Here is a 26495-nt window from a genome sequence, read left to right on the forward strand (position 1 = left end):
CTATAGGACAATAGTTATTGAGTTCAAGAGAGCTACCCCTTCTGTGCAGTGAAATTATATGAGATATTTTCCAAAGCTGGGGTACTTTACACTCAGAGATGCTTTTGTTTATTAGGATGGAGACAGGATAGGCTATAGCTTCAGCGGGTAGTTGAAGGTATTATGTGGGTAATTTATTGGCAGCTAGGGTGGTTGGTTTGAGTTTTAGGAGTAGTTTTTGTATGGTCTTGGTAGGTACTGGGTTAAAGCTGAAGTTGAGGCCATTGATAATTGTTTCTAGTGGAGAGGGTGTTTTTGTTGGAGTGGGGTTGTTGGGGCTAGGTTGGTTGTTTGAAAGTGCTTGGATAGTTTCTGTAAAGAATTTGTTGAACTGTATGGGGATATTGCCTTTGTTATTTACTGTTTTAGGAGTGGAGTGGATGTTTTTCCTGGTTGTAGTACAGAGTTGAGTGCTGCCCAGAATTTTTTTGGGTTGTTTATATGTTTATTCTGTATATTTTGGTACTAGGAGATTTTGTCTGTTTTGATAAGGGTTTTGGCTTTGTTGCATAGTTCAAGGTATTTTTGTTTATCTAATTGGGATTTGCTTATAAGAAAGTTTGTCCAGGGTTTGTTTCTATTTTTGAGTAACGTTTTAGTATCTAAAGTTAGCCAGGAGGCATGTTTAGTTTTAATTCTAGTGATTCTGGGGCATGATGGTTAAGTACATTTGTGAAGGTTGCATTGAAGTATAGTACTGCTTCATCAAGTGCTAAGTTTTTTAGGGGGTTCCAGTTACACCTTTTTAGGTCATTGTTAAAGTTGAATAGGTGAAAATGTTTTTGTTCCTAATTTCTCGCACAGTTACTTGGGTCAGTTGGGGGTATTTTACTTCTTAGTAGAAATGTAGCTTGGTGGTCCCTGAGGGTGTCTGGTAGACACCCTGCTAGGGATATTTGGGAAGGATGGGATACAAGTATCCAGTCCAGTATGGGTTGATGTTTGGTTCTTTTGTCCATTCCAGTGGGGGAAGTTATAAGTTGGGTTAGTCCATGTAGGTTGATGTGGGAGAGTGGGTTTTGACTGGGGCAGTTGTCCCAGTCAATATTAAGGTCACCTAATAGGATGTTTTCTTGGGGGTGGGAGTTAGATATCCTAGGAGATTTTCTGTAATGGAAATATTGTTGCCTGGAGGGATATAGCATCCTATAATATTGATATATTTATTTGGGTTAAGGTTTAGTTTAGTCAGGGTGAGTTCAACATTTTCTAAATCTGGGGTTGTGATGTCTAGTTTTTCTAGGATGAGGTGACTTTTGTAAAGTATGCCTACTCCTCCACCCCTTTTTCCTATTCTGTCACTATGAATTATATTGTAGCCTGGTGCTGTAATTTCATTATCATAGATTTCTGGTTTAAGTCATGTCTTAGTATGAAAATATCTGGATGATAAAAGGAGAGTAAGGCATGGAGGTCATGGACTTTGTTCAGGATACTTCTAACATTTAGATTTATAATGAGGAGCGAGTTTTTGGCTCTGTGGAGTAGGGTATTATTCTCGTTGGGGTTTGGTGTATCTGGATTTAGTGGGCCTGGGTTGGGATGTATGTCGCCACAGCATATGAGCTTTGTTTTTATGAGTAAATAAAGTCTGATTAGTTTATTGAAGGTTTTCATGTGCTTTAAAGTAGTGTGAGATTGCCTGTGTGTTGGGTGTATTTTGTGTGCGAGGAGGTGGATAAGGGAGGTTTGGTATAGTTATGGGGCTAGTTGAGTAGGCTTGGGGTTTAGATTGCTAAGGGATGTAATTTTTTTGTTTCGGATGATTAGAGTGTAATTAAGTTAAGTTTGATAGCTAGTAATGGAGGTCAGCAATAGTAGGATAGAGATATATCTGGTATATAGGAAGTAGAACAAGAACAATGTAAAGTTGTAAAATCTTTCAAATTTTATTCACCAAAACGGTGAATAAAATTTGAAAGATATATATGGTATATAGTAAGAGTTTTGGATGTGAGGGTTTTGATAGTGGAATCATTACTTAATTTAGGTAGGTTAGTAAAGGTGTTATGGGGAAAGGGTGGGGGTGGGGGTGTTGAATAGTGGTTTCTAAAGGTGTGCTGAAGGTTTAGTGGATGGTTTTAATAGATTGGAGTGATGTGAGGGAGGTGGGTGTGATTGGGGATGGGTGTGGTGTATAGGTATAAAAGTAATTGATGTGGGGGTGGGTGGGAATGGGGTAGGGTAGGGTAGGGAGCAGAGTGAACCTGAGTGCAGCAAGGACAAATGGATCGGGGATCAGCCGAGCTGCAAGAGTTCAGTGCTTACTAAAAAAACAATCAGGATCAGCTGGTTCTATCTACCAGGCAGATCAGTTCACATTCAACATTTAACTGATAATGTTGCCAAATTGACTTCTATACACAAAGACTTTAGGAGCAGACATATAATTTGTGCTGGTTTGTTATAGGTATGGACTGGGGTAAGAATGGGTAAAGCCTGAGGAATTTCTGTAGGAATAAGACTTTAAATTTTAGGAATAGTCAAATTAGGAGGTTAGATGTCTTAGGTTTTGCTGCCATCTAGTAGTTAAAATGGGGAAGTGCGTGCCCCAGTGGTGGATTAGTAAAAGCTGGAAGTGAGATTTTATGTGCAGGTAGTATGACTGGTCCATGCAGTTATGTTAGCCAGTAGTGAAGATTACATAAATATCATAGTACAGTAAAAAAAGTAGCTTTATCCAGTATGTAACCTACACTTCTCAATTTCTTAGCGCATAGGTGTCCTTGCAGAACAGAGGGAGGATTTGTGATACTTTCAGATCAAGAGAGGTTGCAAAATTTGAGTTCAGTTTAGCAGGAGGCTGCCCATTTCTTTACAGTGGCTTTTGCTAGCTGGAAGAGAGGAAAATTACATTAGGAGATAGGTACACCACTAGAACAGTGTATTGAGTGAGTGAGGTAAGTCTTTTTAAAAACCGGGCTACACTACTGTCAATTGGAGCACTGTGGGTTAGAACAGGAAAGACTAACTACTAGTGATGGGCATTCGAGCATAACAGATATATAACAGACCTTACTGAGCTGTCTATGCTTTAACAATACATTTTCTACATTTAATATTGGAGCAAACAGTCAAACAGTAGTAAATGCAGGATTTTACTAATACATTCCTGACAACACAATCAAAGTCCCTGTCTTGCACTTTTCTAGGTCTTAGCCTAGTCATTCAGATAAATCAATCAGTCCTTTTGGTATTTAGTATAAATGCTACGCTAGCGTGACAAAAGGATGAACCTTAAACAATTGAATATAGTGGCAACAGCGTTTTTAACACAGTAAGAGAAGCAGGTAATTATATTACAAATGAAAATACTATCTTTAGCATTTCTTACAGAATAAATGAAGCAACACTATCAGCAAATATTGTTCTGAGACAGCTCAAGTTAGATCTGGCACTACACCAAGATATGGTGTTTTACTGATATGTGGGTGGAAAAGCACACACTCATTCACTTTATATGGCTGGTCAGCCTAAACTTGGTCTGAGATACCTCGGTTTAACATCTGTATGTGTGACTGGTTAATGTACTTCACAAGTTACAGATACATGGGTGCAAAGCACACATTCATACACTTTATATGGCTAGTCAGCTTAAAATCCTGGTCTGATGTACCTCGGTTTAGCGTCTATATGTGTGACTGGTTAATGTAGTTTGCAAGTTACAAAGGTTTTTACAAAGTATATACAGCAATATTTATAGCAGTTTGACAAGGAATTAAAAACATTTTAATAAATGCAGCAAGGAATCAGTGATTTTGAAGATCCCTGGATGTAGAAAAATAACATTTGCTTACCGGCAGGCATGGACCACAGGGACGGTGTGATGATCGGAATAGAGAGACTATGTTTTTTTTAAAAATGGCACCACAAAAGTAGGCTTCTACATATAGATTCTAGTGGGGAGGAGGGAAGGGGGGAAATACATTCTGCTCTGGGCAGTGGCAGACCAGTTTTAAACAGCTGCATGTGCCAGCAAAAAAGGTGAGCCCCATTGTGTAATAGTACTGAGGTTTGGGTTATAATATCACATCACCTGCCTGTGTGTGAATGTGTGTGTGTGTGTCCATAGGTCTAAGTATTAAGAGACTGTTCCCACTCAGTACACTTCACATTGCCCTACTTCACAAGATCTGCTGCTGTCATTCACCTTAGAAGAACCATTGGACACCTATCACCTGTATAAGCTCTATAGCATGTGGGATAACTGCATAACATTATAGTAGAAACAACTAGATAGGTATGGGGTTCTAATCTCAATACTGGCAACTGTATGTGTGTGACAGCTGTGTATGCGAGAGTGAGGGAGTGTGTGTTTGTTTGTAGGTGAAATAGTTTAAGGCCATACCTACCCACACCACTTCCCAGTGCCCCACTTTATTAGTCCTGCTGATGTCATTCCCTGTATCATCCCAGTAAGCTCTGTAGCATGTGCGATAACTGTGTAACACTGTAGTACAAATAACTAGATAAGCAGGGGTTCTACTCTCAGATCCGGCAAGTGTGAGTGTGTGTGTGTGTGTGTGTGTGTGTGTGTGTGTGTGTGTGTGTGTGTGTTTGAAAGTGTGTAAGTTTGTAGTAAGAAGTATTTTCATAAGTTTCCCGAGTGCCCTACTTTATCAGTGCTGCTGATGTCATTCCCCTTATCAGCACCTTCCTGTCCACTTCCCATCACCCTACTGTACAATGCCTGCTGATTTCAGAGCATCTGATAACTGTGTAACACTATAGTCCAAATAACTACAGTACAAAAAAGTAGATAAGTAGGGGATCTAATCTCAATACTGGCAACAATATATGTGTGTTGGTGAGAATCATATCCTGTGTGGGTTATACCATTTTGATGTGTGTACCATCCACGGCTGTTTACCACCACCCAATGGCATTACTTTATATAGCGTGTTCATGCCATCTGCCTCACATGCAGCATGTTAAACCGTTGTACAGCCCATACCAGTCATCTGTACAGATGTTTATGGAATAGCCAGATGTTTGCAACCTATACATGGTCTGTGTCCCCTAACAATGGCCATGTATGTGATATTGTTGCCAAATAGGTCACAGTTAGTGTAGTGACATGCATGCTAGCATCAAATGTCATACCTGACTGAAACATCATGGTGATACAACGTCTTTTACCCTATCACTTGTCCAGGCTTGTAGGAGCAATAGATGACTCCAGCTGCTATTTCTGGTGGGTTATCTTACCATCAATGAAGGCATTCACAACATTAAGTGTAGTAAGAGGTAGTGGGTTATGTCCCATGCATATAATCTATGTAGGGCATGTCATGTGTATGTAGCACTATAGTCCATTAAAGTGGATATGTAGGTTTACTAATCTCTCTATTGCCAACTGTGTTTGTGTTACTGTATGCACACCCCGTGTGTCAGTCTTTACTGTGTGTATGTGAAGGATATACCATTTTGTCTCCCTGTTCCACCCTGTGAACTCAGGAATATATACCACAAACCTGTCGTACACAATACCATGCATGCCCTCACCAAATGCATCAGGGATGAGTGTATGGGAAAGAAAAGGCAGGGGCAACAGGTGCTGACAGGTGAATCTGTTGTGGTTAATCTAATGGCTGCACTTGTGAGAGAACTACTGACAGTACTCCAGTAATCTGTTCTGTATGTATGAGCCTGTGGTACTACACAACACTGAGGTGACATGTCTGAAGGATAACCTTCTGTGATAAGGGGTATGTATGCAAGGTCACACTGTCTGACACCAGTGTCCTGCACACACTGTTGCATGTATACACACCTGGTAAATGTATATATAAATCTGTACCTTGACTATGAAACAGTCGGTGTATTTCCACTCTGCCATACTCCATGTTGGTAATGTCTGCTGGGCCACAGCCTGCAGACACCTAGAACACAAATAGAACACAGCATGTCAGACTACATTCAGTCAGTGGTACTAACAACAATAAGGCATCATGGCTAATAAGGTACATACACCTTTATGTGTACCCATAACAAATGCAAGCAGACAGCACCTTACGCAGTATTACAAAGCTACACTGTACTATATTCACCCTGTGCATCAGACCCATATTAGAATGTTCCTGCATCGATGGTATGGATGACAGGGATGTGGCACAGGTATCATCATATGCACAGGATGTGGTGTGGGTTTGCCAGAGGCCTAGGCTGGACCATATGGTTGACATCATGTATGTGTGTTTGGAGGGGTATCTTATAGATCGTCTGTGTGTGTCTGGATTTGACCTGCCTGTGATACAGATGTGTGTATCTGTATGCACACAATCATGCCATGTGGCTGCCCTATACAGGGGTATGTTGGACAGCTGTGGACTGTAAATGGCAGGGTGCCAGTTCATCATCTCTGGCCACAGACATGGGAACTGGTCTTGCCAGGGGTCTCACTGGCACCACCAGGCCCAAGGCCAGATGCAGTACTGCTTCCTGATGGTAACTGCTGTCTTCTGGATCCATGTTCCTGATGGGACCAGCCAGGACCATGCGCCTATGGCCTGCTCCATTGTGATGTGGACAGCAATACCCCTATGGTAGTGCTGGTGTCACTGCTACTACAGGAGTGTGAAGTTGCACAGCCCCATAGACTCTCAGCTGATGTTGGTGCTGACCAACGTCCAGATGGCCGACACCCATCTCCCATCACACACTCTAGCATAGACATGCCATGGTTGAGGATTACCAAGGTCTCACCCACCATCTACTCATGACCTCAATATTTTGATGTGTGGATTCAACAAGGTCATGTATGTTGCCATGTAAATCAGGAAGAGTTGCATCCAACACTCTGAATATTTGTCTGTAGTTGCAGTCACTATGTGCCTGTGCATCCATGACAGCCTGAAACATGTGTCTGGTGACACCTGCTGTGGTACTTGCAACAGCAGCTTGATGAGCAGCAGTCCTCCTGCAATCACCCCTGTCCATCTGCCTGCGTTGGACTTCGCCTGCACTCTGGCTATGTACAGTGTCTACATTCAGACCTGCCATAGTCACCACACTAGCATGTTCCATGCCACCACCTGACAACTGTCCATCATCTGTGGCTGCTGGGGACAGGGTATGTGTGGGCATTGTGACTGTGCATGGGAAGATTGTGGATGACTCTGGGATGCCAACCAATGGCACAGATTAAGCCCCTGACAACCCCACCTGTGCCTGACTATGACCATCATCATTGTCAGAGTCTGCAGAGACACTGACATCAGATTCTGAGTGGAGGGACCATGACCACCATTTCCACCTGTGGGGGGAAGACAACATATGTAAATTAATACCTGCACGAGAACGTTTGCTGCTACACATACACATGCAAATGCACACGCACATGTACACCCATCCATACAGAAACACGCGCACATGTGCATGCAAGTGCACACACACACACACACACACACACGCACACACACACACACACACACACACACACACACACACACACACACACACACACACACACACACACACGTGAGGTGGCAGACAGGCATTACACAGACCTCACAATATCCAACTGTTGACATTCACAACACAGTCAGACCACTTCATACACACCTGGATAGGCCCTTGACATCATGCAGTGCAGCCCTTTCCACTTAATGTTACTTCTTATATACACCACTGTGATACGTGAGTAGTGTTGGTGATGGGCCTTCAAGCAGCACACACTGCACCCCATATACACATAATTACTGTTCACCTGTATAGCACAGTGGCAACTCCTACAGAACATACCTCTCAACTGTGCAGACTGTCAGTGAATGTCTACATGTGTGGCTCATATTTCTGTTTTGTTCTTCTTAAATCCTGCATTTGTATGGCACATTACTGGGATAATCTGAGGACTGATGTCACTAATTAATGACATATTTTGAGTTTCACACTTCAAAGCCTGCAGTACATGTATGTTACAACAGAAACAGTTACACTAACAACCTTCTAAGCTAACAGTGGATATTATAAGTGTAGACACCCCTATTAACATGCCAGGGTTGTCTGTTATATAACATGAGACCAAAGAAATCAAGTGATAACATTTCCCACCTTTAATATGACCTATAACCTGTGCAATCCAATTGAACCACAAACACACTGGTTAGGGGTAACATATATAAGATGAAATATGTACAATAGGCTGGTTGCATGACTGTGCACACACTTAAACTAATACTTTGTTAAAGCACATTTTGATTTCATAACATCAGTCAGCCCTCTTGGGAAGGTGTGTATCAGCATGGTACATCTTGACTTAGCAATATTTGCACACTCTTCCTTGCAGAAGCCCACTGACTCTGTCAGATTGCGATTTTCTTTTGGATGTAGGTGTGGACTGTGGCTGGGTCATTCCAAAATGTTGATTGTTTTCTGGTGAAGACATTCTTTTTTGTATTTGGATGTGTGGTTTGGGTCATTGTCATGTGGAATGGTGTAATTCCTCTCCATCTACAGCTTTATAACAGACACATGAATATTTTAGGCCAAAAGGAACTATTATTATTCCCTCCACCTTGGCCTAAGGCCTACTTCCAGCTTATGAACAGCAACCCTAAAGTAGGACACTAACATGACCATACTTCACCATGGGGATGGCGTTCTTTTGATGATGCACAGTGTTGTTATTGTGCCAAGCAAACCTTTTGGTATTATGGCCAAAAAGTGCAACCTTGGTCTCACTACACAACACATTTCCCCACATGCTTTTTGGAGACCTGATGTATTTTTCTTGAGAAATTTGACAGACCTGTATGTTGTTCTGTGTGAGAAAAGGCTTTCATCTTCCAACCCTACCCCATAGGTCAGACATGTGGAGAATATGGAGATTGTTGTCACATGTAGTACACAACCAGTACTTGCCAGAGATTCCTGCAATGACTTTAGTGTTGCTGTAGGTTTCCTGGCAACCTCCCTGATCAGTTTGGGTCTTGTCTTTTTCACACTTGGAAGCATGTCCAGTTCTTTACAATGTCACTGTTGCTCCTTATTTTCCCCACCATTTGATGACTGTCTTCACTGTGTTCCATGATATATGCAATGCTGTGGAAACGTGTGTGTACCCTTCTCTGGCTGATACCTTTCGCAAATGAGATCCTTTTGCTGCTTCATCAGCTGTATGCGAACTATGGCTGTTGCTGTAACAGGCAACTGAGTAAATGTTAGGATAATCTTGGTAGGACAGCTGACTGTTACTTGCTGTTAATCAAAGAGTCTCTGTAACTAATGGCAGGTGTGTACCCAAGAAGAAGTAATGCTGTAATTATATCTAAAGCTGCTTCAGCACAATATTAGCTTCAGCCTGTGCACACATATGCATCTAGCTTCTTTTATGTTTCTCATGTGCCATAGTTGTTTCCCTAACAGATTTGCTGTTTTACAATTGAATTGTAAAGGTTATAGGTCACATGAAAGGTTGTAAAGATTCAGAAAAGTTTTATTGTGCTCTCATTTTTGTATATCACAAATACCTGGCATTCTGACAGGTGTGTGCACACCATTTATATGCACTGTGTAACACTAATTTATAAAATATGCCCCTAGTTTTGGGACTTTGTCCCACCATTTTGTCAGCCTTTGTCCAGATTTCTTGCAATGACAGGTTGTGAGGTATACAGACATGTGACATCACCTGTAAATAGGCCCCTGTAATGACCACTGTGATGCAATGCAGTTAATCCCACCAAAAGTGAACATGCAGATATTGCAATATGGCTGAGAGTGAGAGTTGTGTGGATTGTGTAATGCATGACCTTAACAAGCCTGGAGTACTGGTGAGCCACAACAGGAAAATCCCATACTAAGTGGCTTCAGGCTGCTGTCCCACATCCAGACCAGGAGGACTTATGTACTTGTGAGGTAGAGGTATTGTCAGCAGACTCACATTTGGCATCTGTTGAGATGAATGCTACTTTTCTGCACCTGTACAGTACAAGCTCTGATAGTACAAAATTTGCTGTCCTTCACCATAGATGTGCAGTTGTGTGCATTACTAAACCCCATCCACAAATGCAGTTTGAAGTGACATATGCATCTAGATACTCTACAGAAGACAGTATGACTGGTATAAGATTAAATTGATGTGCACTGTGGTCTTACCTGGACACTCCTTGCCTGTTGCCTGGGTGCCAATCAACTGCATGTCTTGTGTTTCTTGTGTTGGCTGTTGTGTGGTGGCTGCCCCAATGTTGGCAAGGAGCTCCTCTGTTGCCATAATTGGGGTCTGTGTGGCAGAACTCCCACCTGTAGCAGTACGGTCCCTGGCCATGGCAGCAGCCCTTTGCCGGGCACGACGTATCAGGTCAGTTGCCCGATGCCTGACCTGATCATATGTGCGGCCATGGTGACCCAAGGTGTTAACTCTGTGGACAAGGTCATCCCACAGAGCAGTCTGCTCCCTTAGTTTTTGTCGGCTATGGCCGAACATCACCCCATGATGCTGGATTATGGCATCGGTGATGGCTGCATTTTCAGCTGCAGTATATGTTGATTGCTGCTGCATGTCACCTGGAAGACATAAACAGAGAAACACATCACAAGACCTCAGACATTGCCCAAAGTTTTTTACAGACCCAGCACATCAACATTGCCTATCATTAGCCATCACTTACGACCACATCATACCCCTGCCATCTATCAGCACAGTATAAACATGCATTGCACTCCTGGTCCTGATGTGTCATGTTCCCTCCAATGAAGGCTAGTACATTGCATAAACCCCCATACATCATTCACATTTGTATAGAGGGATGACAGCAGCCATCTTCCTTGCAGATGGAATGTCAACGGTGCTCAGGCTTTGCTGCATACAGTGTGTAATGGAGCTGGAAGCATATGCCTAAGTTCATGTAGGATGCAGACAAGAATGTTATCAGGTCCCATGGAGACTTGCTTTTGCTGACTTTGCTTAGGCAGTATGCACCTGCTCCCTGATGATGAGGGGAGGGGCATAGGTGCTGTGCATATCCACCTAAACTGATGGTGAGCCGGGGGGGGCAATGTTTGCCCTAAATCTGTCTGCAGCAGGTTGGCTATAGCTATGCTGTATGTGTATGTGATGTGATTGACCACCATTATAGGGTGGATTGGGTTGTTGCCTCTGAGACTGCAGACATATGTGAAGACAGCCTTGTGATTGTCCTTGGTGGATGTGTCCAATTTGTACTCATAGTGATCGATTATGTGGTTTGTGTATTGCTGCTGTCCAGCAAAGGGAATTACTCTACCTTGGTGAAGACAGGTTTTACAGGTAAAGGTATTGCTGAGTCCATACAGCTATGTAGGTGGTCATTTAGCTGTTTGCAGTAGGCATGGACACAAGGTCATGACATAGTTGGGCACATCTCCAATTTCAACCTGATAATCATGCTTATTCTAGTACCCATGTCTGTGTCAGGGCAATGCAACAACCAGTAGCTGTAGAAATCTAACTGTTGGATGCACAGAAACTAAGATTACACATGTGTACAACATGTACAGCTTATCTACCTGACATTTTGCATCCCATGTCTGTTGTTAAGAGGCAGTCAGGTACACCTACTTATACATACATTTTCACAGGTAATACCTGATATACATTTCTGTTCTATGTCAGTATGGCACACTGTATTTATACTCTTGCTGCTCAGTCACTCCTCTCAACCTGTTAGAGCAGGGCATCTGAAGGATACCACACATACATGGGGGCAATGGGTCAAAATTAGTGACACTTTCTTAATATAGCAGTAACACACTAAAGTCATTTGATAGCACAGTAGCCTTTGCATTCACAGACATACTCTGGAGGATGTCCGACACTCATATGGCAGGAAGAGAGAAGAAAGGCTAGGAGTGTGGTAGAGAGGGTAGGGACTTTTAATGTCAGCAGTATGACTGGTATAGGGACAGAGCACTAGCTGATATGATGGACAGAAGGTAGGTTGATATATTGTGTGTGCAAGAGACCAGATGGAGGGGGGGGGTAAGGCTAGGTGTATCAGAGGTGGGTCCAAATTGTTCTATCCTGGTGTGAATGGGAGGAAAAATGATGTAGAGGTTATCCTGAAGGAACAGTATGCCAAGAGTGTTTTTGGAGGTGAAAAGAGCGTCAGATAGAGTGATGTTTATGAAGCTGGAAATTGATGGTGTAATGACGAATGTTGTTAGTGCATATGCTCCGCAAGTTGGGTGTGCAATGGATAAGAAAGAAACATTTGGAGTGAGTTGGATGAAGTGGTGATGACTGAACCTAAGGGTGAGAGAGTGGTAACTGGAGCAGATTTCAATGGGCATGTTGGTGAAGGGAACAGAGGGGATGAGGAAGTGATGGGCAGGTATGGTGTTAAGAAATGTAGAAGGTGAGATGGTAGTGGATTTTGCAAAAAGGATGGACATGATTGTGGCGAATACTTATTTTAACAAGAGGGAGGAGCATAGGGTGACATACAAGAGTGGAGGAAGATGTACACAGGTGGATTATATCCTATGCAGGAGAGCTAGTTTGAAAGAGATTGGAGACTGTAACATGGTGACAGGGGAAAGTGTAGTTAGGCAGCATAGAATGTTGGTCTGTGGGATGACATTGGTGATCAAGAAAAGGAGGAGTGTGAGGGCAGCACTAAGGATCAGATGGTGGAAACTGAGAAAGGGTGATTGTGAGGTTGAGTTCAGGGAAGAGTTAAGACAGTCGCTGGGTGGCAGTGAAGAGTTACTGCATATCTGGGTAACTACAGCCGAGCTATTAAGGGAGATGGCTAGAAAGGTGTTTGGTGTGACATCTGGACAGAAGAAGGAGGACAAGGAGACCTGGTGGTGGAATGAGGGAGTACAGGAGAGTATACAGAGAAAGAGCTTGGCAAAGAAGAAGTTAGATTGTCAGAGAGATGAAGAAAGTAGACAGGAGTATAAAGAGATAAGGTGCATGGCAAAGAGAGAGGTGTCAAAGGCTAAGGATGAGGCATATGAAGAGTTGTATGAAAGGTTGGACACTAAGGATGGAGAAAAGGACGTGTACCAATTAACTAGACAGAGGGACCCTGCTAGGAAAGATGTGCAGCAGATAAGGATGATAAAGGATAATGAGGGAAACATACTCACAAGTGAGGAGAATGTGTTGAGCAGATGGAAAGAATACTTTGAGGGGGTGATGAATGAAGAGAATGAGAGAGAGAGAGAGAGAGAGAGAGAGAAGGTTGGATGATGTGAGTATGGTGAATCAGGAAGTGCAATGGATTAGCAAGGAGGAAGTGAGGATAGCTATGAAGAAGATAAAGAATGGAAAGGCTGTTGGTCCAGATGACATACCTGTGGCAGCATGGAGGTGTTTAGTAGAAATGGCAGTGGAGTTTTTAATCAGACTGTTTAATGAAATTTTGGAAAGTCAGAGGATGTGTAAGGAGTGGAGAAAAAGTGTTTGGGTACTGATTTTAAGAATAAGGGTGATGTGCAGAGCTGTAGTAACTAGAGAGGGATAACAATGATCAGTCACAGCATGAAGTTATGGAAAAGAGTAGTGGAAGCTAGGTTAAGAAGGAAGTTGATGATTAGTGATCAGCAGTATCATTTCATGTCAGGAAAGAGCACTACAGATAGGATGTTTGCTCTGAGAATGTTGATGGAGAAGTACAGAGAAGGTCAGAAGGAGTTGCATTGTGTCTTTGTGGACTTAGAGAAAGCATATGACAGAGTGCCTAGAGAGGAGTTGTGGTATTGTATGAGGAAGTCAGGAGTGGCAGAGAAATATGTAAGAGTTGTACAGGATATGTACAAGGGTAGTCTGGCAGCGGTGAGGTCTGTGGTGGGAGAGACAGATGCGTTTAAGGTGGATGTGATATTACATCAGGAATAAGCTGTGAGCCCTTTCTTATTTGCAGTAGTGATGGACAGGTTGGCAAACAAGATCAGACAGGAGTCCCTGTTGACTATGATGTTTGCAGATGACATTGTGATCTGTAGTAAGAGTAGGAAACAGATTGAGGAGACCCTGGAGAGGTGAAGATACGCTCTAGAGAGGAGAGGAATGAAGACCAGCAGGACTAAGACAGAATTTATGGGTGTGAATGAGAGGGAGGATAGAGAAATGGTGAGGATGCAGAGTTTAGAGTTTGCAAAGGTGGATGAGTTTAAATACTTGGAATCTCTAGTTCAGTGTAATGACGAGTGTAGAGGAGAGGTGAAGAAGAGAGTAGAGACAGGATAGAGAGGGTGGAGAAGAGTGTCAGGAGTGATTTGTCACATTTGTAATTTGTCACAGATGAGTATCATTAAGAGTGAAAGGGAAGGTCTACAAGAGGGTAGTGAGACCAGCTATGTTATATGGGTTGAAGATAGTAGCATTGACAAAAAGGCAGGAGTCAGAGCTGGACGTGGCAGAGTTAAAGATGTTATGATATGCACTGGGTTGACAAGGGTGGAAAGGATTAGGAATATGTATGTTAGAGGGTCAGCCCACATTGGACAGTTTGGAGACAAAGCCAGAGAGGCAAGATTATGTTGGTTTGGACATGTGCTAAGGGGGGATGCTGAGTATATTGAGAAACAGATGGTAAGGATGAAGCTGCCAGGTAAGAGGAAAAGAGGAAGGTCTAAGATAAGGTTTCTGGATGTGGTGAGAGAGGATATGCAGGTGGTTGATGTGATGGAGCATAATGCAGAGAACAGGAAGAAATGGAAACAGATGATCCACTGTGGTGAACCCTAATGGGACCAGCCAAAAGAAAAAGAAGATGCTGTAATGTCAGTCTTCACAGATTTTCCAATGATTTGCCAGATGTAATACAACTCTATGAGTAAATGACTACAAATATGAGGCACACATATGGTCAGTGTGCATAACACTGGGCAGTTAAGTGGTATGAACTCAGTATATCACATGCAGTTCAACAAACATGTCTGCAACAGTAGTTTACTATGCAAATACCCTGTATAGGTCTCTCACATTTCTGAGGCAAACATGTATATCATACTTGTACTCACAAGTAACATATGGATATCTACAACATCACAGTAGCTGGCTTAGCAGTGTCAAAGTCAGTATTGTTCAACACACACTCCAGTAGTAGTCATATGTGAGCCATCCTTTCCTGGGGTGACTCAGGGGCCTGAGCTGTGATCTATGTCACTGCAGACAGACCCAGATGCTATGGCCATAGGTTCTGATAAGCAATATATTAGTACAGCTAGTCTTCTTGAGACATATTTGTTGAACTTCATATGTCCCATTATTGCATACCCCCACTGCATTCCATAACATGCTTACTTGTCTTACTTGTTTGAAATACCTTTTTTCCCCAAGTATAGTTGTTTTGATTCCAATTTCTGTTGGTTTGTTTGTTTTCATCTGTCTGGCTGTCTCTCTCTCTCTCTCTCTCTCTCTCTCTCTCTTCAAGATGGAGGGTATACATCTGTTTTGCATAGGCAGCAGCTTGCCTTTTGTAGGTAATGGTCAAGATCAGCTGATGCCTTTGTACCAATTAACCCCATAAAACAGATTTGAAACAGTTGCATAGCAAACAGAACACATGCATAAATGGAACAACAGTATGCATTGTAACAGCATGCCTGTAACATTGAGAGCAACAGGCACCAACAATGGTATTTAAACAAGGTATGTTAACATAAAAGCAATCAAACATATTAACAATACTATAACACAAGTCCCAACATTAGGGTTGGAGCACAACATACCCATAGTATATGAGTAATAATTATTGATGCAGATGAGGGGTGGGGGAGAGACAAAAAGTCCATTAATAACTGTTTATGCTTCTATTTTCCCCAACAGTTCTGCTCAATACTCTATGGGTCTGCCCTCACTTTACATCTACCCATGGCCCATAGCTTCTGTAGTACAAACATACCTTATTAAACTGTCAGCCTGGAATGGTATGAGGCAAATTGTGACAACTCTGGGTACATGACTAGAGGGGACTCGTACATGTCAGGGTTAAATATCTGGCACAGGAGGGGTACCCTGAACTTCTGTTATGTGAGTATGCTACTGGCATACGTCAACTGGTTTCCTATCTGTGTACAGGATTATTTGCAGCAGTGACCTCTAACCATGACAGCATGACATATGAGAGACATGTATTGGGAACATACCTCTCAACCTCTTAGAGCATGATATCTGGACAAAGCCATACATAGGAGTGGGACAAAGGCCCATAAATAGGGACAATTTTTAGATATTGCTCTTACAAACGTAGAAAGTTGATAAAATAACAGGTTTTGCATTTGCATGGCTTTTCTGAAGGATATGATGTCTGGCACTTATATGTCTATCATTATTTTCTAACTTCAGTCTATAATGATTTGCCACTGATTTGCCATGACACCACTACTTTATGTAAAATGGACCAAAAATTTGAGACAAATATCTGGACATTCAGTGAATATCTGTACAGTTGAAAGGTATGATTCGGGAAGAGTGCATATTGTATGTACCTATCCTGCTGTCATCTGCAGGCATGTGGTAGGACAACTGAAAAATTGTACACAGTTTATTAGTATACCCTTCCTACAGCTACGGTCAACATTTCCTTACCTGTAAAACCTGTGGGGAAAATATCCATTAACACTACCTGACTGTTTTTACATTTATTACTGATTCCTTGTGTGTATATTTGCATACATCTTAGTACCACTCCCTTGATTTGAACCATGTCTGGGTGTGCCAAACTGGCAGCTAAGCTATATCTCATCACAATGAGCTATTTAGGTACTGATTTTTCTTGTTTCATTGGTTTCTGTCTAATAGTCTCTTGGTTAGACAGTCTGAACTTTTAATCCAGTGATGCATGCATGACAGCTAGTTATTGAATTGTGCATTACTCCTTTGAATTACTACAATCTGGAAAGCAAAGGTTAACACAATGCAATGCTGCATGGAACACACTCTGATATTTTACATATTACTATTCAGGGTTCAGAGCTTAGTGCAGTACATATTTCACATTTAATTTATATCTTGTTTTACAGCTACAACATCTACAGTTTCTCTTAACAGCTTGTTCACAGATGAACCTCAGTTAATGTATGCTGTCACAGCCATATTTGCTGTGAAGAACCTGTATACATTCTATATATGTCTACAACAACATACCAGAATAAACATGACAGCTTTTTGTAAGGGTCTTTATTGTACATCAATATTAGTCAGTAAAACATTTTTATGTATTCAGTTCACACAGTACCAGTATACCTACTAGCAGTAAGCAATGTACTCCTTCTTAGCTATTTGAACAATATACTGAAAAATAGATTTGTACTCACCAGCCTGTCACCACAGCCTCAGCAGTCTGTCACCATGGGCTTTGATGTTCATAGCCCTCTCTGCTGCAGCTGTAGGGGAGAAAAACACACATTATGTGCATCTGTCTATCACATTCTCAGGCTCGTATTTGCTACAAACTACTTGATACTGATACTTACACACTACTGGAGCATTCCAGTCCTGTCCATCTTGGATCCACTACTCCAGGAGCACCCCTTCCTACTCTTGGCATAGTGGTGTTGTACCTGCTCACCAGTCCGGGGGATGCCAGTAGCAGTGATGAGGTCACATGTGAGATGGTCCTAGGCCTCCTCTTTCTATTGGGAGCCCTGGTACTGACTCTGCAGCATTCTCTCCTCGTGTTTTTTCACTAGGAGTCCGCCCATGATCCTGGAATCCTGAATGGCCCAGCATTGGCCCGAAAATGCACTACCTCTCCTATGCCAGCCATTGTGTCTACACATATGAACTATAACAGATTATGGCTGTATTCCTGCCTGTGCCATTTAAATAGTGCAATATTCCCACCCTTTGCTGTCATTGGACCATTTCAAAAGGGTTAAGCTCTGCTAAACAGTGCACAAATCTACTTAGCTGAGTTATCTGCTGCCTAGCATTCACGCGTTAGCAATGGTTATACCTAAGCATAGCTGAGCATTGCTAACCATTGTTCACTTTTAATTTTTTAAATATATCAGAATACTGTCTTCATTTATTAAGTATATATGATTTACTTTACATGACATCCCTCTATGTGCTTTCCTTACACTGGCAAGGGGTGTGACTATACTGCATGGGATACTTATACATGGGTGGTTTCACATATTATATGCACTCAAAGTTACATTTTACACCAGCTACACTACCCTAGCTGACAAAAACAGTTGCTACATAATTGAAGTTTAAAAATAAATTAATACTGCTTTCCCATTTGAAAACAACTTGCCTGTCTTGGTACTCAAACCATGAATGCCTGCCTGTAAAGCCAAGACTCTAACCACTACATTATCTCAGCTTGGGACTTTCAGCTGTATATTTTTATTTATCTCCTATGTGATATTTAAGCTATGGTAAGCAAAGGGCCATAATGCACACACCTGCTTAGCTACGCTTAAACATTTCTTAGTCTAGAAAAAATTTATAATATTATTATTATTATTATTATTATTATTATTATATTATTATGTTATATAGTGAGTATTGTGGTGTTCTTACAAGTCATTGAGGATTGCAGTCAGGAAATAATGGCATGCATTTGTCTTTCAGGCATCTATCCTTCAGAGATTCATGCTAATATATATTCTGTTTTCTATCAACTTTCTAAATTTGTGAAGGCAATATTCCAGATGTGTCCCCTTTTAGGGCTTTTTTCCCTATTGTTTGCGCCTTTGTCCACATTTCCTGCTTTAGCAGGTTGCGAGTTGTCATATGACAGTTTTACAATGCAGGGGGTGTGTCACAGAACTTGTCACACCACCCCTGCATTGGTTTCCTACTCCCATATGTATTTCAGTGACTGCAGACACTGAAATTCATTTATTCATTTCAGTGTCTATGGACACTGAAATACTGGCATAATATTAGATAAATTCTCTAATATTATGCTGGATCAGGTTTAGAAAGTGCAGCAAAGTACAGCACTTTCTGAACACAGGGGGCTTGTTTGTGGTCTGTGCACTACTTAGACACGTCCCTTGCACTCAGTCATGGTTCGTGTAGCTTAAACAGCAGCAAACCTTCATTAATATGCAAGGTACACTGCTGTGGCTACACAGACACAAACTACTCCATGCAGGAATAGCACTATTCCTGCACAGAGTTTATTGAATCCCAGGAAGTGCCACTGACAAAGTAATACAATGAATCTCAAAATGTGTTTAATTGCCACTAAAGTACGTTTACATGACAATTTCATACTGTGTACTCTTAGCTATACTCTTACATGGTTGCTACTTAAATATATTTAACTCTAAGGCCACTATACCTTGGAGAAAAGGGAAAATACTCTGAGGTGTTGCAGCCCTGACAACTTAGTATATATTCTCTTGTCATACATTTAGCCCAAGGATCACACTTAAGAGTCCTTGAAATTTGAACAGGAACCTGTCTGAATTCTTTACTGTATTAAGTTTATACTTGCAACAACTTTTATCTACAACTATAGAAGTTATTCAAAGTTGATAATCAAATAACCTCTTAAAATCTGGAACATATAGCAACATTTTGGTAGTCATCAGTTAGTATACTGAATATGCAGTTTGTCATGATTCCTGTGCAAATGAACCAAGATCACTTGCTAATGAAAAAAAATATTGTATTTTTTTAAGTTTTCATTTTACAATATTTGCTTTGATAGTAATTGTTTGTCAGTCACAGTCCTCTAAGTACAGAACAGTCTATTTTTTATCTATTATTTTTTTACATTTTTATGGGGTGCTGTTTACCAAGTTGTAATTAATCAGCCATTACAGATAACATGTTTCTTTTTGCTTTAGGATGTACAGGAGCCATTGCTAAACAGTGCATTGCTACATATCCTAAACAGCAAGTCATTATCTTTGACCTACCCAAAGTGCTAACAATGGCAAAGCAACACTTCATTTCTGCAAATGAAAAGAGAATTACACTTTGTGAAGGTAATACAGAGCAATAACTAATAATATAATCACTCATGCATGCTTACAGTTTATTACATTATAACAGTTTTCTTACTTATTTGCATGTGCGTGTGTGTGTGTGTGTGTGTGTGTGTGTGTGTGTGTGTGTGTGTGTGTGTGTGTGTGTGTGTGTGTGTGTGTGTGTGTGTGTGTGTGTGTGTGTGTGTGTGTGTGTGTGTGTGTGTGTGCGTTTGTAATTTCACTTCATTCTCAAACTAAGACAAGATAATGCTAAAAATTGTTGACAAATGTCAAATAGATTGCAATAGGGAAAAGGTGACAATTAAGAGAAAAATTATTGCAACTAACTAGTGAAGTGATAGAGGGAACAACATGGCATTTGAAATGCGACAGAGGGAAAGTGGTACTTGAAAAAGTTAACTGAAGAACTATAGTTAGAGATGATTGTATAGTAAAGTACAACAGCAGAGAAGATGTAAGTAGAATATCTTGCAGTATACAGCATAGATTTACTATTGATCCGGTTGAATTCTCTGCATGCCTTATAACATGTACTAAGACTTTGCAGTGATAATGTATAAATATGCAGGATATCTGGCAGTTGATCCTCTCGCTCTTGTGTATGTATGCCTTTCCTAAAATGCACTTTTATTTTGTGCTTGTTAATGCAGATAAGGTAATTGATTATTTTAGAGATCCATTAACTGAGTAAGCCCACTAAACAAATATTTCCCTTTCCAGGGTAAATTCAGAAGAACTGTCTGGTTAAGTGACTTGCAAAGAGTCATACAGCAGTCAAATGGAGGAGGAAGAAAGTAAACTCAGTACCTTACATACAAGAAAGAGCTAAGGGAGAACAGAGGATTACTGTGGTTTATTAGAAGCAGTTTCATCAATAAAAAGAAATGCACAGTATTATTTCCCAGTGTAATTTTAGCTGTAAGAACTATATTTTGGTTGAGTGTTCAGATCTACATGTTTCTTATTTACGAGACAAAGAGAGGGTTAAAACTTTCCCATAAAACATAATCAAAATCATGAAGTGTCATTTCTTAAAGATGTAATCAAAAGCAAGTAATGCACAAGCTGCAGAGGAAAATCAGAAGGGAGAATGACAAAATGCCAAGTAAAATAGTGCACTGGGGTTGAAGATCATTTAGAAAAACAAAACATTTTAGGAAAACAGCAACAGCAGTCTGATCAGATATGGAAAGATCATCTGAATGATAAAATGGCATATTAATCATGTTATGGAAATGATTCATTACTGTACAAAAACTAATAGAGCTTGTGCATTGTGTGGTACTTATATGCTATGAATGTTTTTATATGTCTATACATATATTTTACACAAATATTATACACACACACACACACACACACACACACACACACACACACACACACACACACACACACACACACAGATAGATGTTCACTAACATTCTTATCTGTGTATGACTCTAGTTCAGATGTTTTCATGACCTGTGTATATTTCCAAGTTCATCATTTCTACAGTTAAACTCTTCAATAAATGTGGAATTTAAACCAGCACTATTGACATAAAGGGAAAAAACACCCTGGCTATGATCAAGGTACCTGTGTTCACCTAGTGATTCAATTACCATTGTTTGGTATCATAGGATGTACTTCCCTCTACATCTGGCAGTTGGAGAATTCCCTTTGTTGACTCACACTTACACATTTTGATAGTCTCTGTAGTTAATAATATATGTTAGTGTAGTAGTGAAGCTGCCACACTGCTCTCTGTCATATCTTATTAAGAGAAACATATTTCAGATGTGAGTTGGTGAAAAAGCCACTTGTTGACTACTTCTTACATGTTGTCTTAAACATGATTTCATCTGACCAATCAAAGAGCATGTACTGCTGCGGCAGGTGAATGATACCAATCACTGGTTGTTTTAGATGAATCACTGTTTGCCTGGAACTTGATGTCTAGGTGGCCAAATGAGGAGGAACTTTACAGAATAAGCAAAAATTCAACTCATAAGAAGAAATTTACGTTAGATAGAGTCATTTTAAGTAAACAGGAGTTTTCTTTCATTATGAAGGGTACACTTCCACCTATTGACCAGTAGACTTGCAAAAAATAGTAAAGACCTATATAAGTCAGGTGATGTAAAACTCTCATAGTGTTGATGAAGGGTCTATATTATATGAATGAAAATTCATATAATCGTACGCTGTAAACAGTGAAAATGCAGGACTTTGAACCCTTTTGTGGGAGCTGTGCCCCTCACACCCCCCACTAATTATATACACCAACTCCAAGATCTCACTACAGTGAGGAAAGGGCAGATTTCCTGATCATCACTGTACCGTGATCTCACAAAAAGCACATTGATGAATGGCATTTTCGCATATACAGCTGTTCGATATTTTGGACTTTCGTTCCCCTAATAGGAACTCTTGATGAACCAGTGAAGATTAGAATATTTGAATATTTTATGCTAGCAATTCAAATATGTCAATCATCAATTGAAATGTGTCAGTCTTCAATTTCTGGCAGAAACTTAAGGCATTCTGATGCAAGCTAAGCTGACACAGATAAAGACATCCCCACCACAGTACCAATACAGTACAAAAGATGTCCCCGTCAGAGTGCCAATACTTAAGCAAAATAAAAAAAAATGTCATTAGGATTGAAACTGACAATTTCTACTACATAATCTTACTTTATAGTAGGGGCCAAATAAGTATTTTAAGACATTAATACCATTTTATGCTCAATGAAGTGTAGAGTCTTCCTATATCTGTCACCGCAATATGCATCTTCTTTTTTTTCTTTCTTTTTTTGGCTTTTTCCCGGTTAGGGGTCACCACAATGGATCACCTGTTCGCTCATGATTGGCAGTGGAGTTTTTATAGTGTCGAGTTGCCAGCCCGGCAGCCAACCTTCCACAGAAGGCACACACATGCATACACTCACACCTAAGGCCAATTTTAGAATGTCCAATCCACCTACAGCATGTGTTTGGGATGAAACCGGAGCACCCGGAGGAAACCTATGCGACCACAGGAAGGACATGCAGACTCCGCACAGAAGGCACCCCAGTCAAGGATCGAACCGAATAACCTTTTGCTGTGAGGTGGCAACGCTAACCGCTGCACCACCATGGCCGCCATCACCGCAATATGCATAACTTCAGAAGTTTTCTGCAAAAACTGTTTGGAGTCTTTAATTAAAGATGATATTTCATTTATATACTTTCATAAGAAACTTTGCATTTGCAATGAAAACCTCCTCAGTAGTAGTGGCTTGTCTGTGTGGTCACTCTAGTAGTTGGATACTACTCATAAGAGAGGGAGTGAGCAAGTGAGAAAACCACACTGCTTGATATACAAAGACAGACTATTCCAGAACTGGGGGTGATACTTTGGTTTAAGTAGAATCTGGGCCATCGTGTAATATTGATGTGTTATTATGAGTGTAGATCTCTACAGCAGATGTATGTTTTATCACTGGTTCTATTAAAGTTGGTAGTCCACAGACAGATGGATCATTCATAGCATGGAAGGCTCAGCAATGATCACCCCTGAAGATTACTGATGAATTCCATGTGTTCTTATTTTGGTAGTTACTGCAACAGTAGATAAGAGTCCAGATTTTGGGGAATCTGCCGTGACTATGTCACTACTTCTGACAGTAACAACAACAGCAGTTACTAAAATAATAACCCACGAAGGTGCACAAAGGATTACTGCAAGTGTTGCATTAGTGAAAAAGGTATTCTGATTCCATCAGATCTGCTTCAACTTTCCATTCACTAGTGAAAATGATAACAGCATAGGTGGCTATGTTATGGACACACAGCATTTGTCAGACTATTTGCATAACTATGACTGTACTGAAACAGTCATCTTATATAGAAATAGAGGACAATCGCTATGAGAAAACAAATGAAAGAGAAAGGGAAAGACAGATTCTGCTATATTCCAAAGTAATTTGGACTATTCAGTATTAGTAGTATTGGACAGTCATAAGGGGAAGAAAAGTGCAAAGCCTGAAATTAAATAAATACATAAATAAATAAATGCAAATTCTAAAGCACTTCCAGCAATGGCACAGATGATCAATCTGTGCAAAAGGGAAACATGAAATAAACAAAAAAATACATACAAAATTACTAAAGACTGCACAATCAACAACTGCTGTACTGAATTAAGTAACGGCGAATCAATTAGTGAATGTTATGTTTTTATAGATCAAGATCAAATGAGCCATACACAACTCTAAAAGATAGGCTAGGTGATTGCGCAAGAGGTTTTGAAGTGGGGCCACCATAAGAACTCTAAGGTGAGTTGGTCAGATTTGACCTACTTAATGCAAGTAATCCTGCAAAAGCTGATTTGACATTGTTGCATGACCATAATTGTGACCTTAAATGGGAGGTTCTGCTTGCTGTACATGAAGGCTGATATTGCCTGCATGAAATGTGCTGTGCTTGTTCACCTTAACTAATTATATTACTCTTCTGAGATGCAGTGGTATATCATGTGATCTCCCCCTTGTATCTGTACAGTATCCCATCCTCTTCCACTTGCAAAACTGATTCCAGCTTGACTCTGGCATGTCCTAACTAATGTATGGATACAAGTGGCCATCGATGCTTGGTGTGCCATCATATTTTATATCAGTGCAATCATGGTACTATCCCTACTCTGTGCTATTTCCATGTATTGCTGGAAAACCTCATGCATACCCTGGAGGACTCTGACCATTTCCAGCTGACTCTTTGTTTCAGTGCTCGAAGCCCTAACAATGTTGTAACACATTTCCTGTTGGGCAGCCATTGCTTTACATGGGTAGCTATAACAAATTCCTGCTTCTGGCTCCCTTTTGTAAAGGTATCGCTGTAGAAAATATTACCACTGAATGCCTAACATCATCCTGGAAGTGTTCCTCTGGGTTTAGATATACTGGTGATGAAGTACATGGTTGCTCCTCCTGTGCAAGGCTGAGTATAATGTCACCATGTGCATGACTTTGTGATGCACTGTCACTTCCTATGGCGTTACTAACATATCGTGGTATCTGTGATCCTGCCTTGGTGACTGTCTGCCACATTCCTCAGGCTGCCTGCCTAATAAATATAATTATGTTATCATCATCATCATCATCATCACCAACATTCATTCTGCTGTTAATATCATCCAAATTTATTAGTATAGTGGAACTGTTTATTTCTGATGATGGTCTTGAAAGAAAATGACTTCAAATCATTACTAATAATGAGAGCTCAAACACTACTGTATGCTTATAAAATGGTGAATTGGAGACTCACCATACACACTGGCTTCATTGCCATTCTGTGCTAATATACAAGGTTCACCTATTAGTAATTAATTATCATGTGTTGAATGTGATCATTTATTGTCAGCATTCCATTCTCTGTATAAATATCTGTTACCAGTCTGTTGCTGCTGCAGACATTATTGATATCCATCAGTGTCCACACCACATCTAATTATTCCTGTTCTAGCATATTCTGTGTCATAGTTATCCCCACAGATGTATAGGTTTTCCTCATCTGTTATTAATTGTCAGAGGCACACTCCCCTTTAGTGGTATATGAAATAGTATTCTGCTTGGCCTTGCTTCTAGCATGTCCTACCTTATCATTTGTCCTCTTGCACTGTGCTAATGTTCCATTTCTGCCACTCACTACATTAATGTCAAGAAGAACTTGATTTCAGGCCTTGGTCCTCTCACCTTCTTTGAGTCCCCCTTTACCAAATAGATGTTTCCCATGTGTCCTAAGGGCTGCCATGGAGACATGCTTTTCCTCATGGCTGAAATTCTTTCCCCACTTTGATCCCTTATTTTTCATCAATACCGCATGTTAAAAAAGGTTCACAGTCACATAATGAAAAGTTTTGATGTAATCAGCTTTTAAACTACAAAACACTGGCCAAATGTACCTTCCACCCTCATAAAAACTATGAGCTAAAACAAATCATATAATTATAGACAGACATCCAAACCTATCCAAGTAAAATTGATAAATATTAATTGTAGTGCATTCAGTTCATTAAAGCAATCAGTTTTATGACAAAATGCATCCTTCCCCTTCCTGCCTACCTTTGTCATGTATACTTCACACTGACATTTTTCATTCATCACTGTCACTTGGAAATCTCCTGGTAAACATGCTTACATGTTGATATTCTTACCACTGCAGAACATCACAATTAAATGATTGCATTTGTACCATATATGCAAAGCCACTAAATAATACCAAAGTAATTATTATTTTCAGTGATCAGTCATCATTTCCACTGTTTATGCAATGAAATCCCACTTAAAATTAGCACAAAATTGCATCAATCATTCATTGCCATCATAACATGCACATCATATATGTAAAAGCAACATTTCTTAACCTTTAGTCATTAATTTCAGTTCTTTGGGTTTCTTATTAAATTATAATTTTTTTAAATGTTTTCTTACTTTAAAAAGTCTGCAGTATCCTAATACATTTGCCACTTACCTTGAGTATTGGTGAATTAATATGACAATGTTCAACTTTTCCATGGAAATTCAGGGCCATTTACAAGTATTT

General features: G+C 40.4%; 1 protein-coding gene across 1 annotated transcript in view; it reads left to right on the forward strand.

Annotated features, from left to right (window-relative positions):
- The window catches only part of LOC122802726 (acetylserotonin O-methyltransferase-like), a 196268-nt gene that overhangs the window by 148218 nt on the left and 21555 nt on the right, over positions 1-26495 (forward strand). Inside the window, exon 6 of the mRNA XM_044072488.1 lies at positions 19786-19926. Within this exon, the coding sequence (XP_043928423.1) occupies positions 19786-19926 (141 nt within the window). The remainder of the gene's footprint in view (positions 1-19785; positions 19927-26495) is intronic.

This window comes from Protopterus annectens, chromosome 5.part0 (genome assembly GCF_019279795.1).
Source record: "Protopterus annectens isolate FY-2018-M chromosome 5.part0, PAN1.0, whole genome shotgun sequence".
Lineage (NCBI taxonomy): Eukaryota > Metazoa > Chordata > Ceratodontiformes > Protopteridae > Protopterus > Protopterus annectens.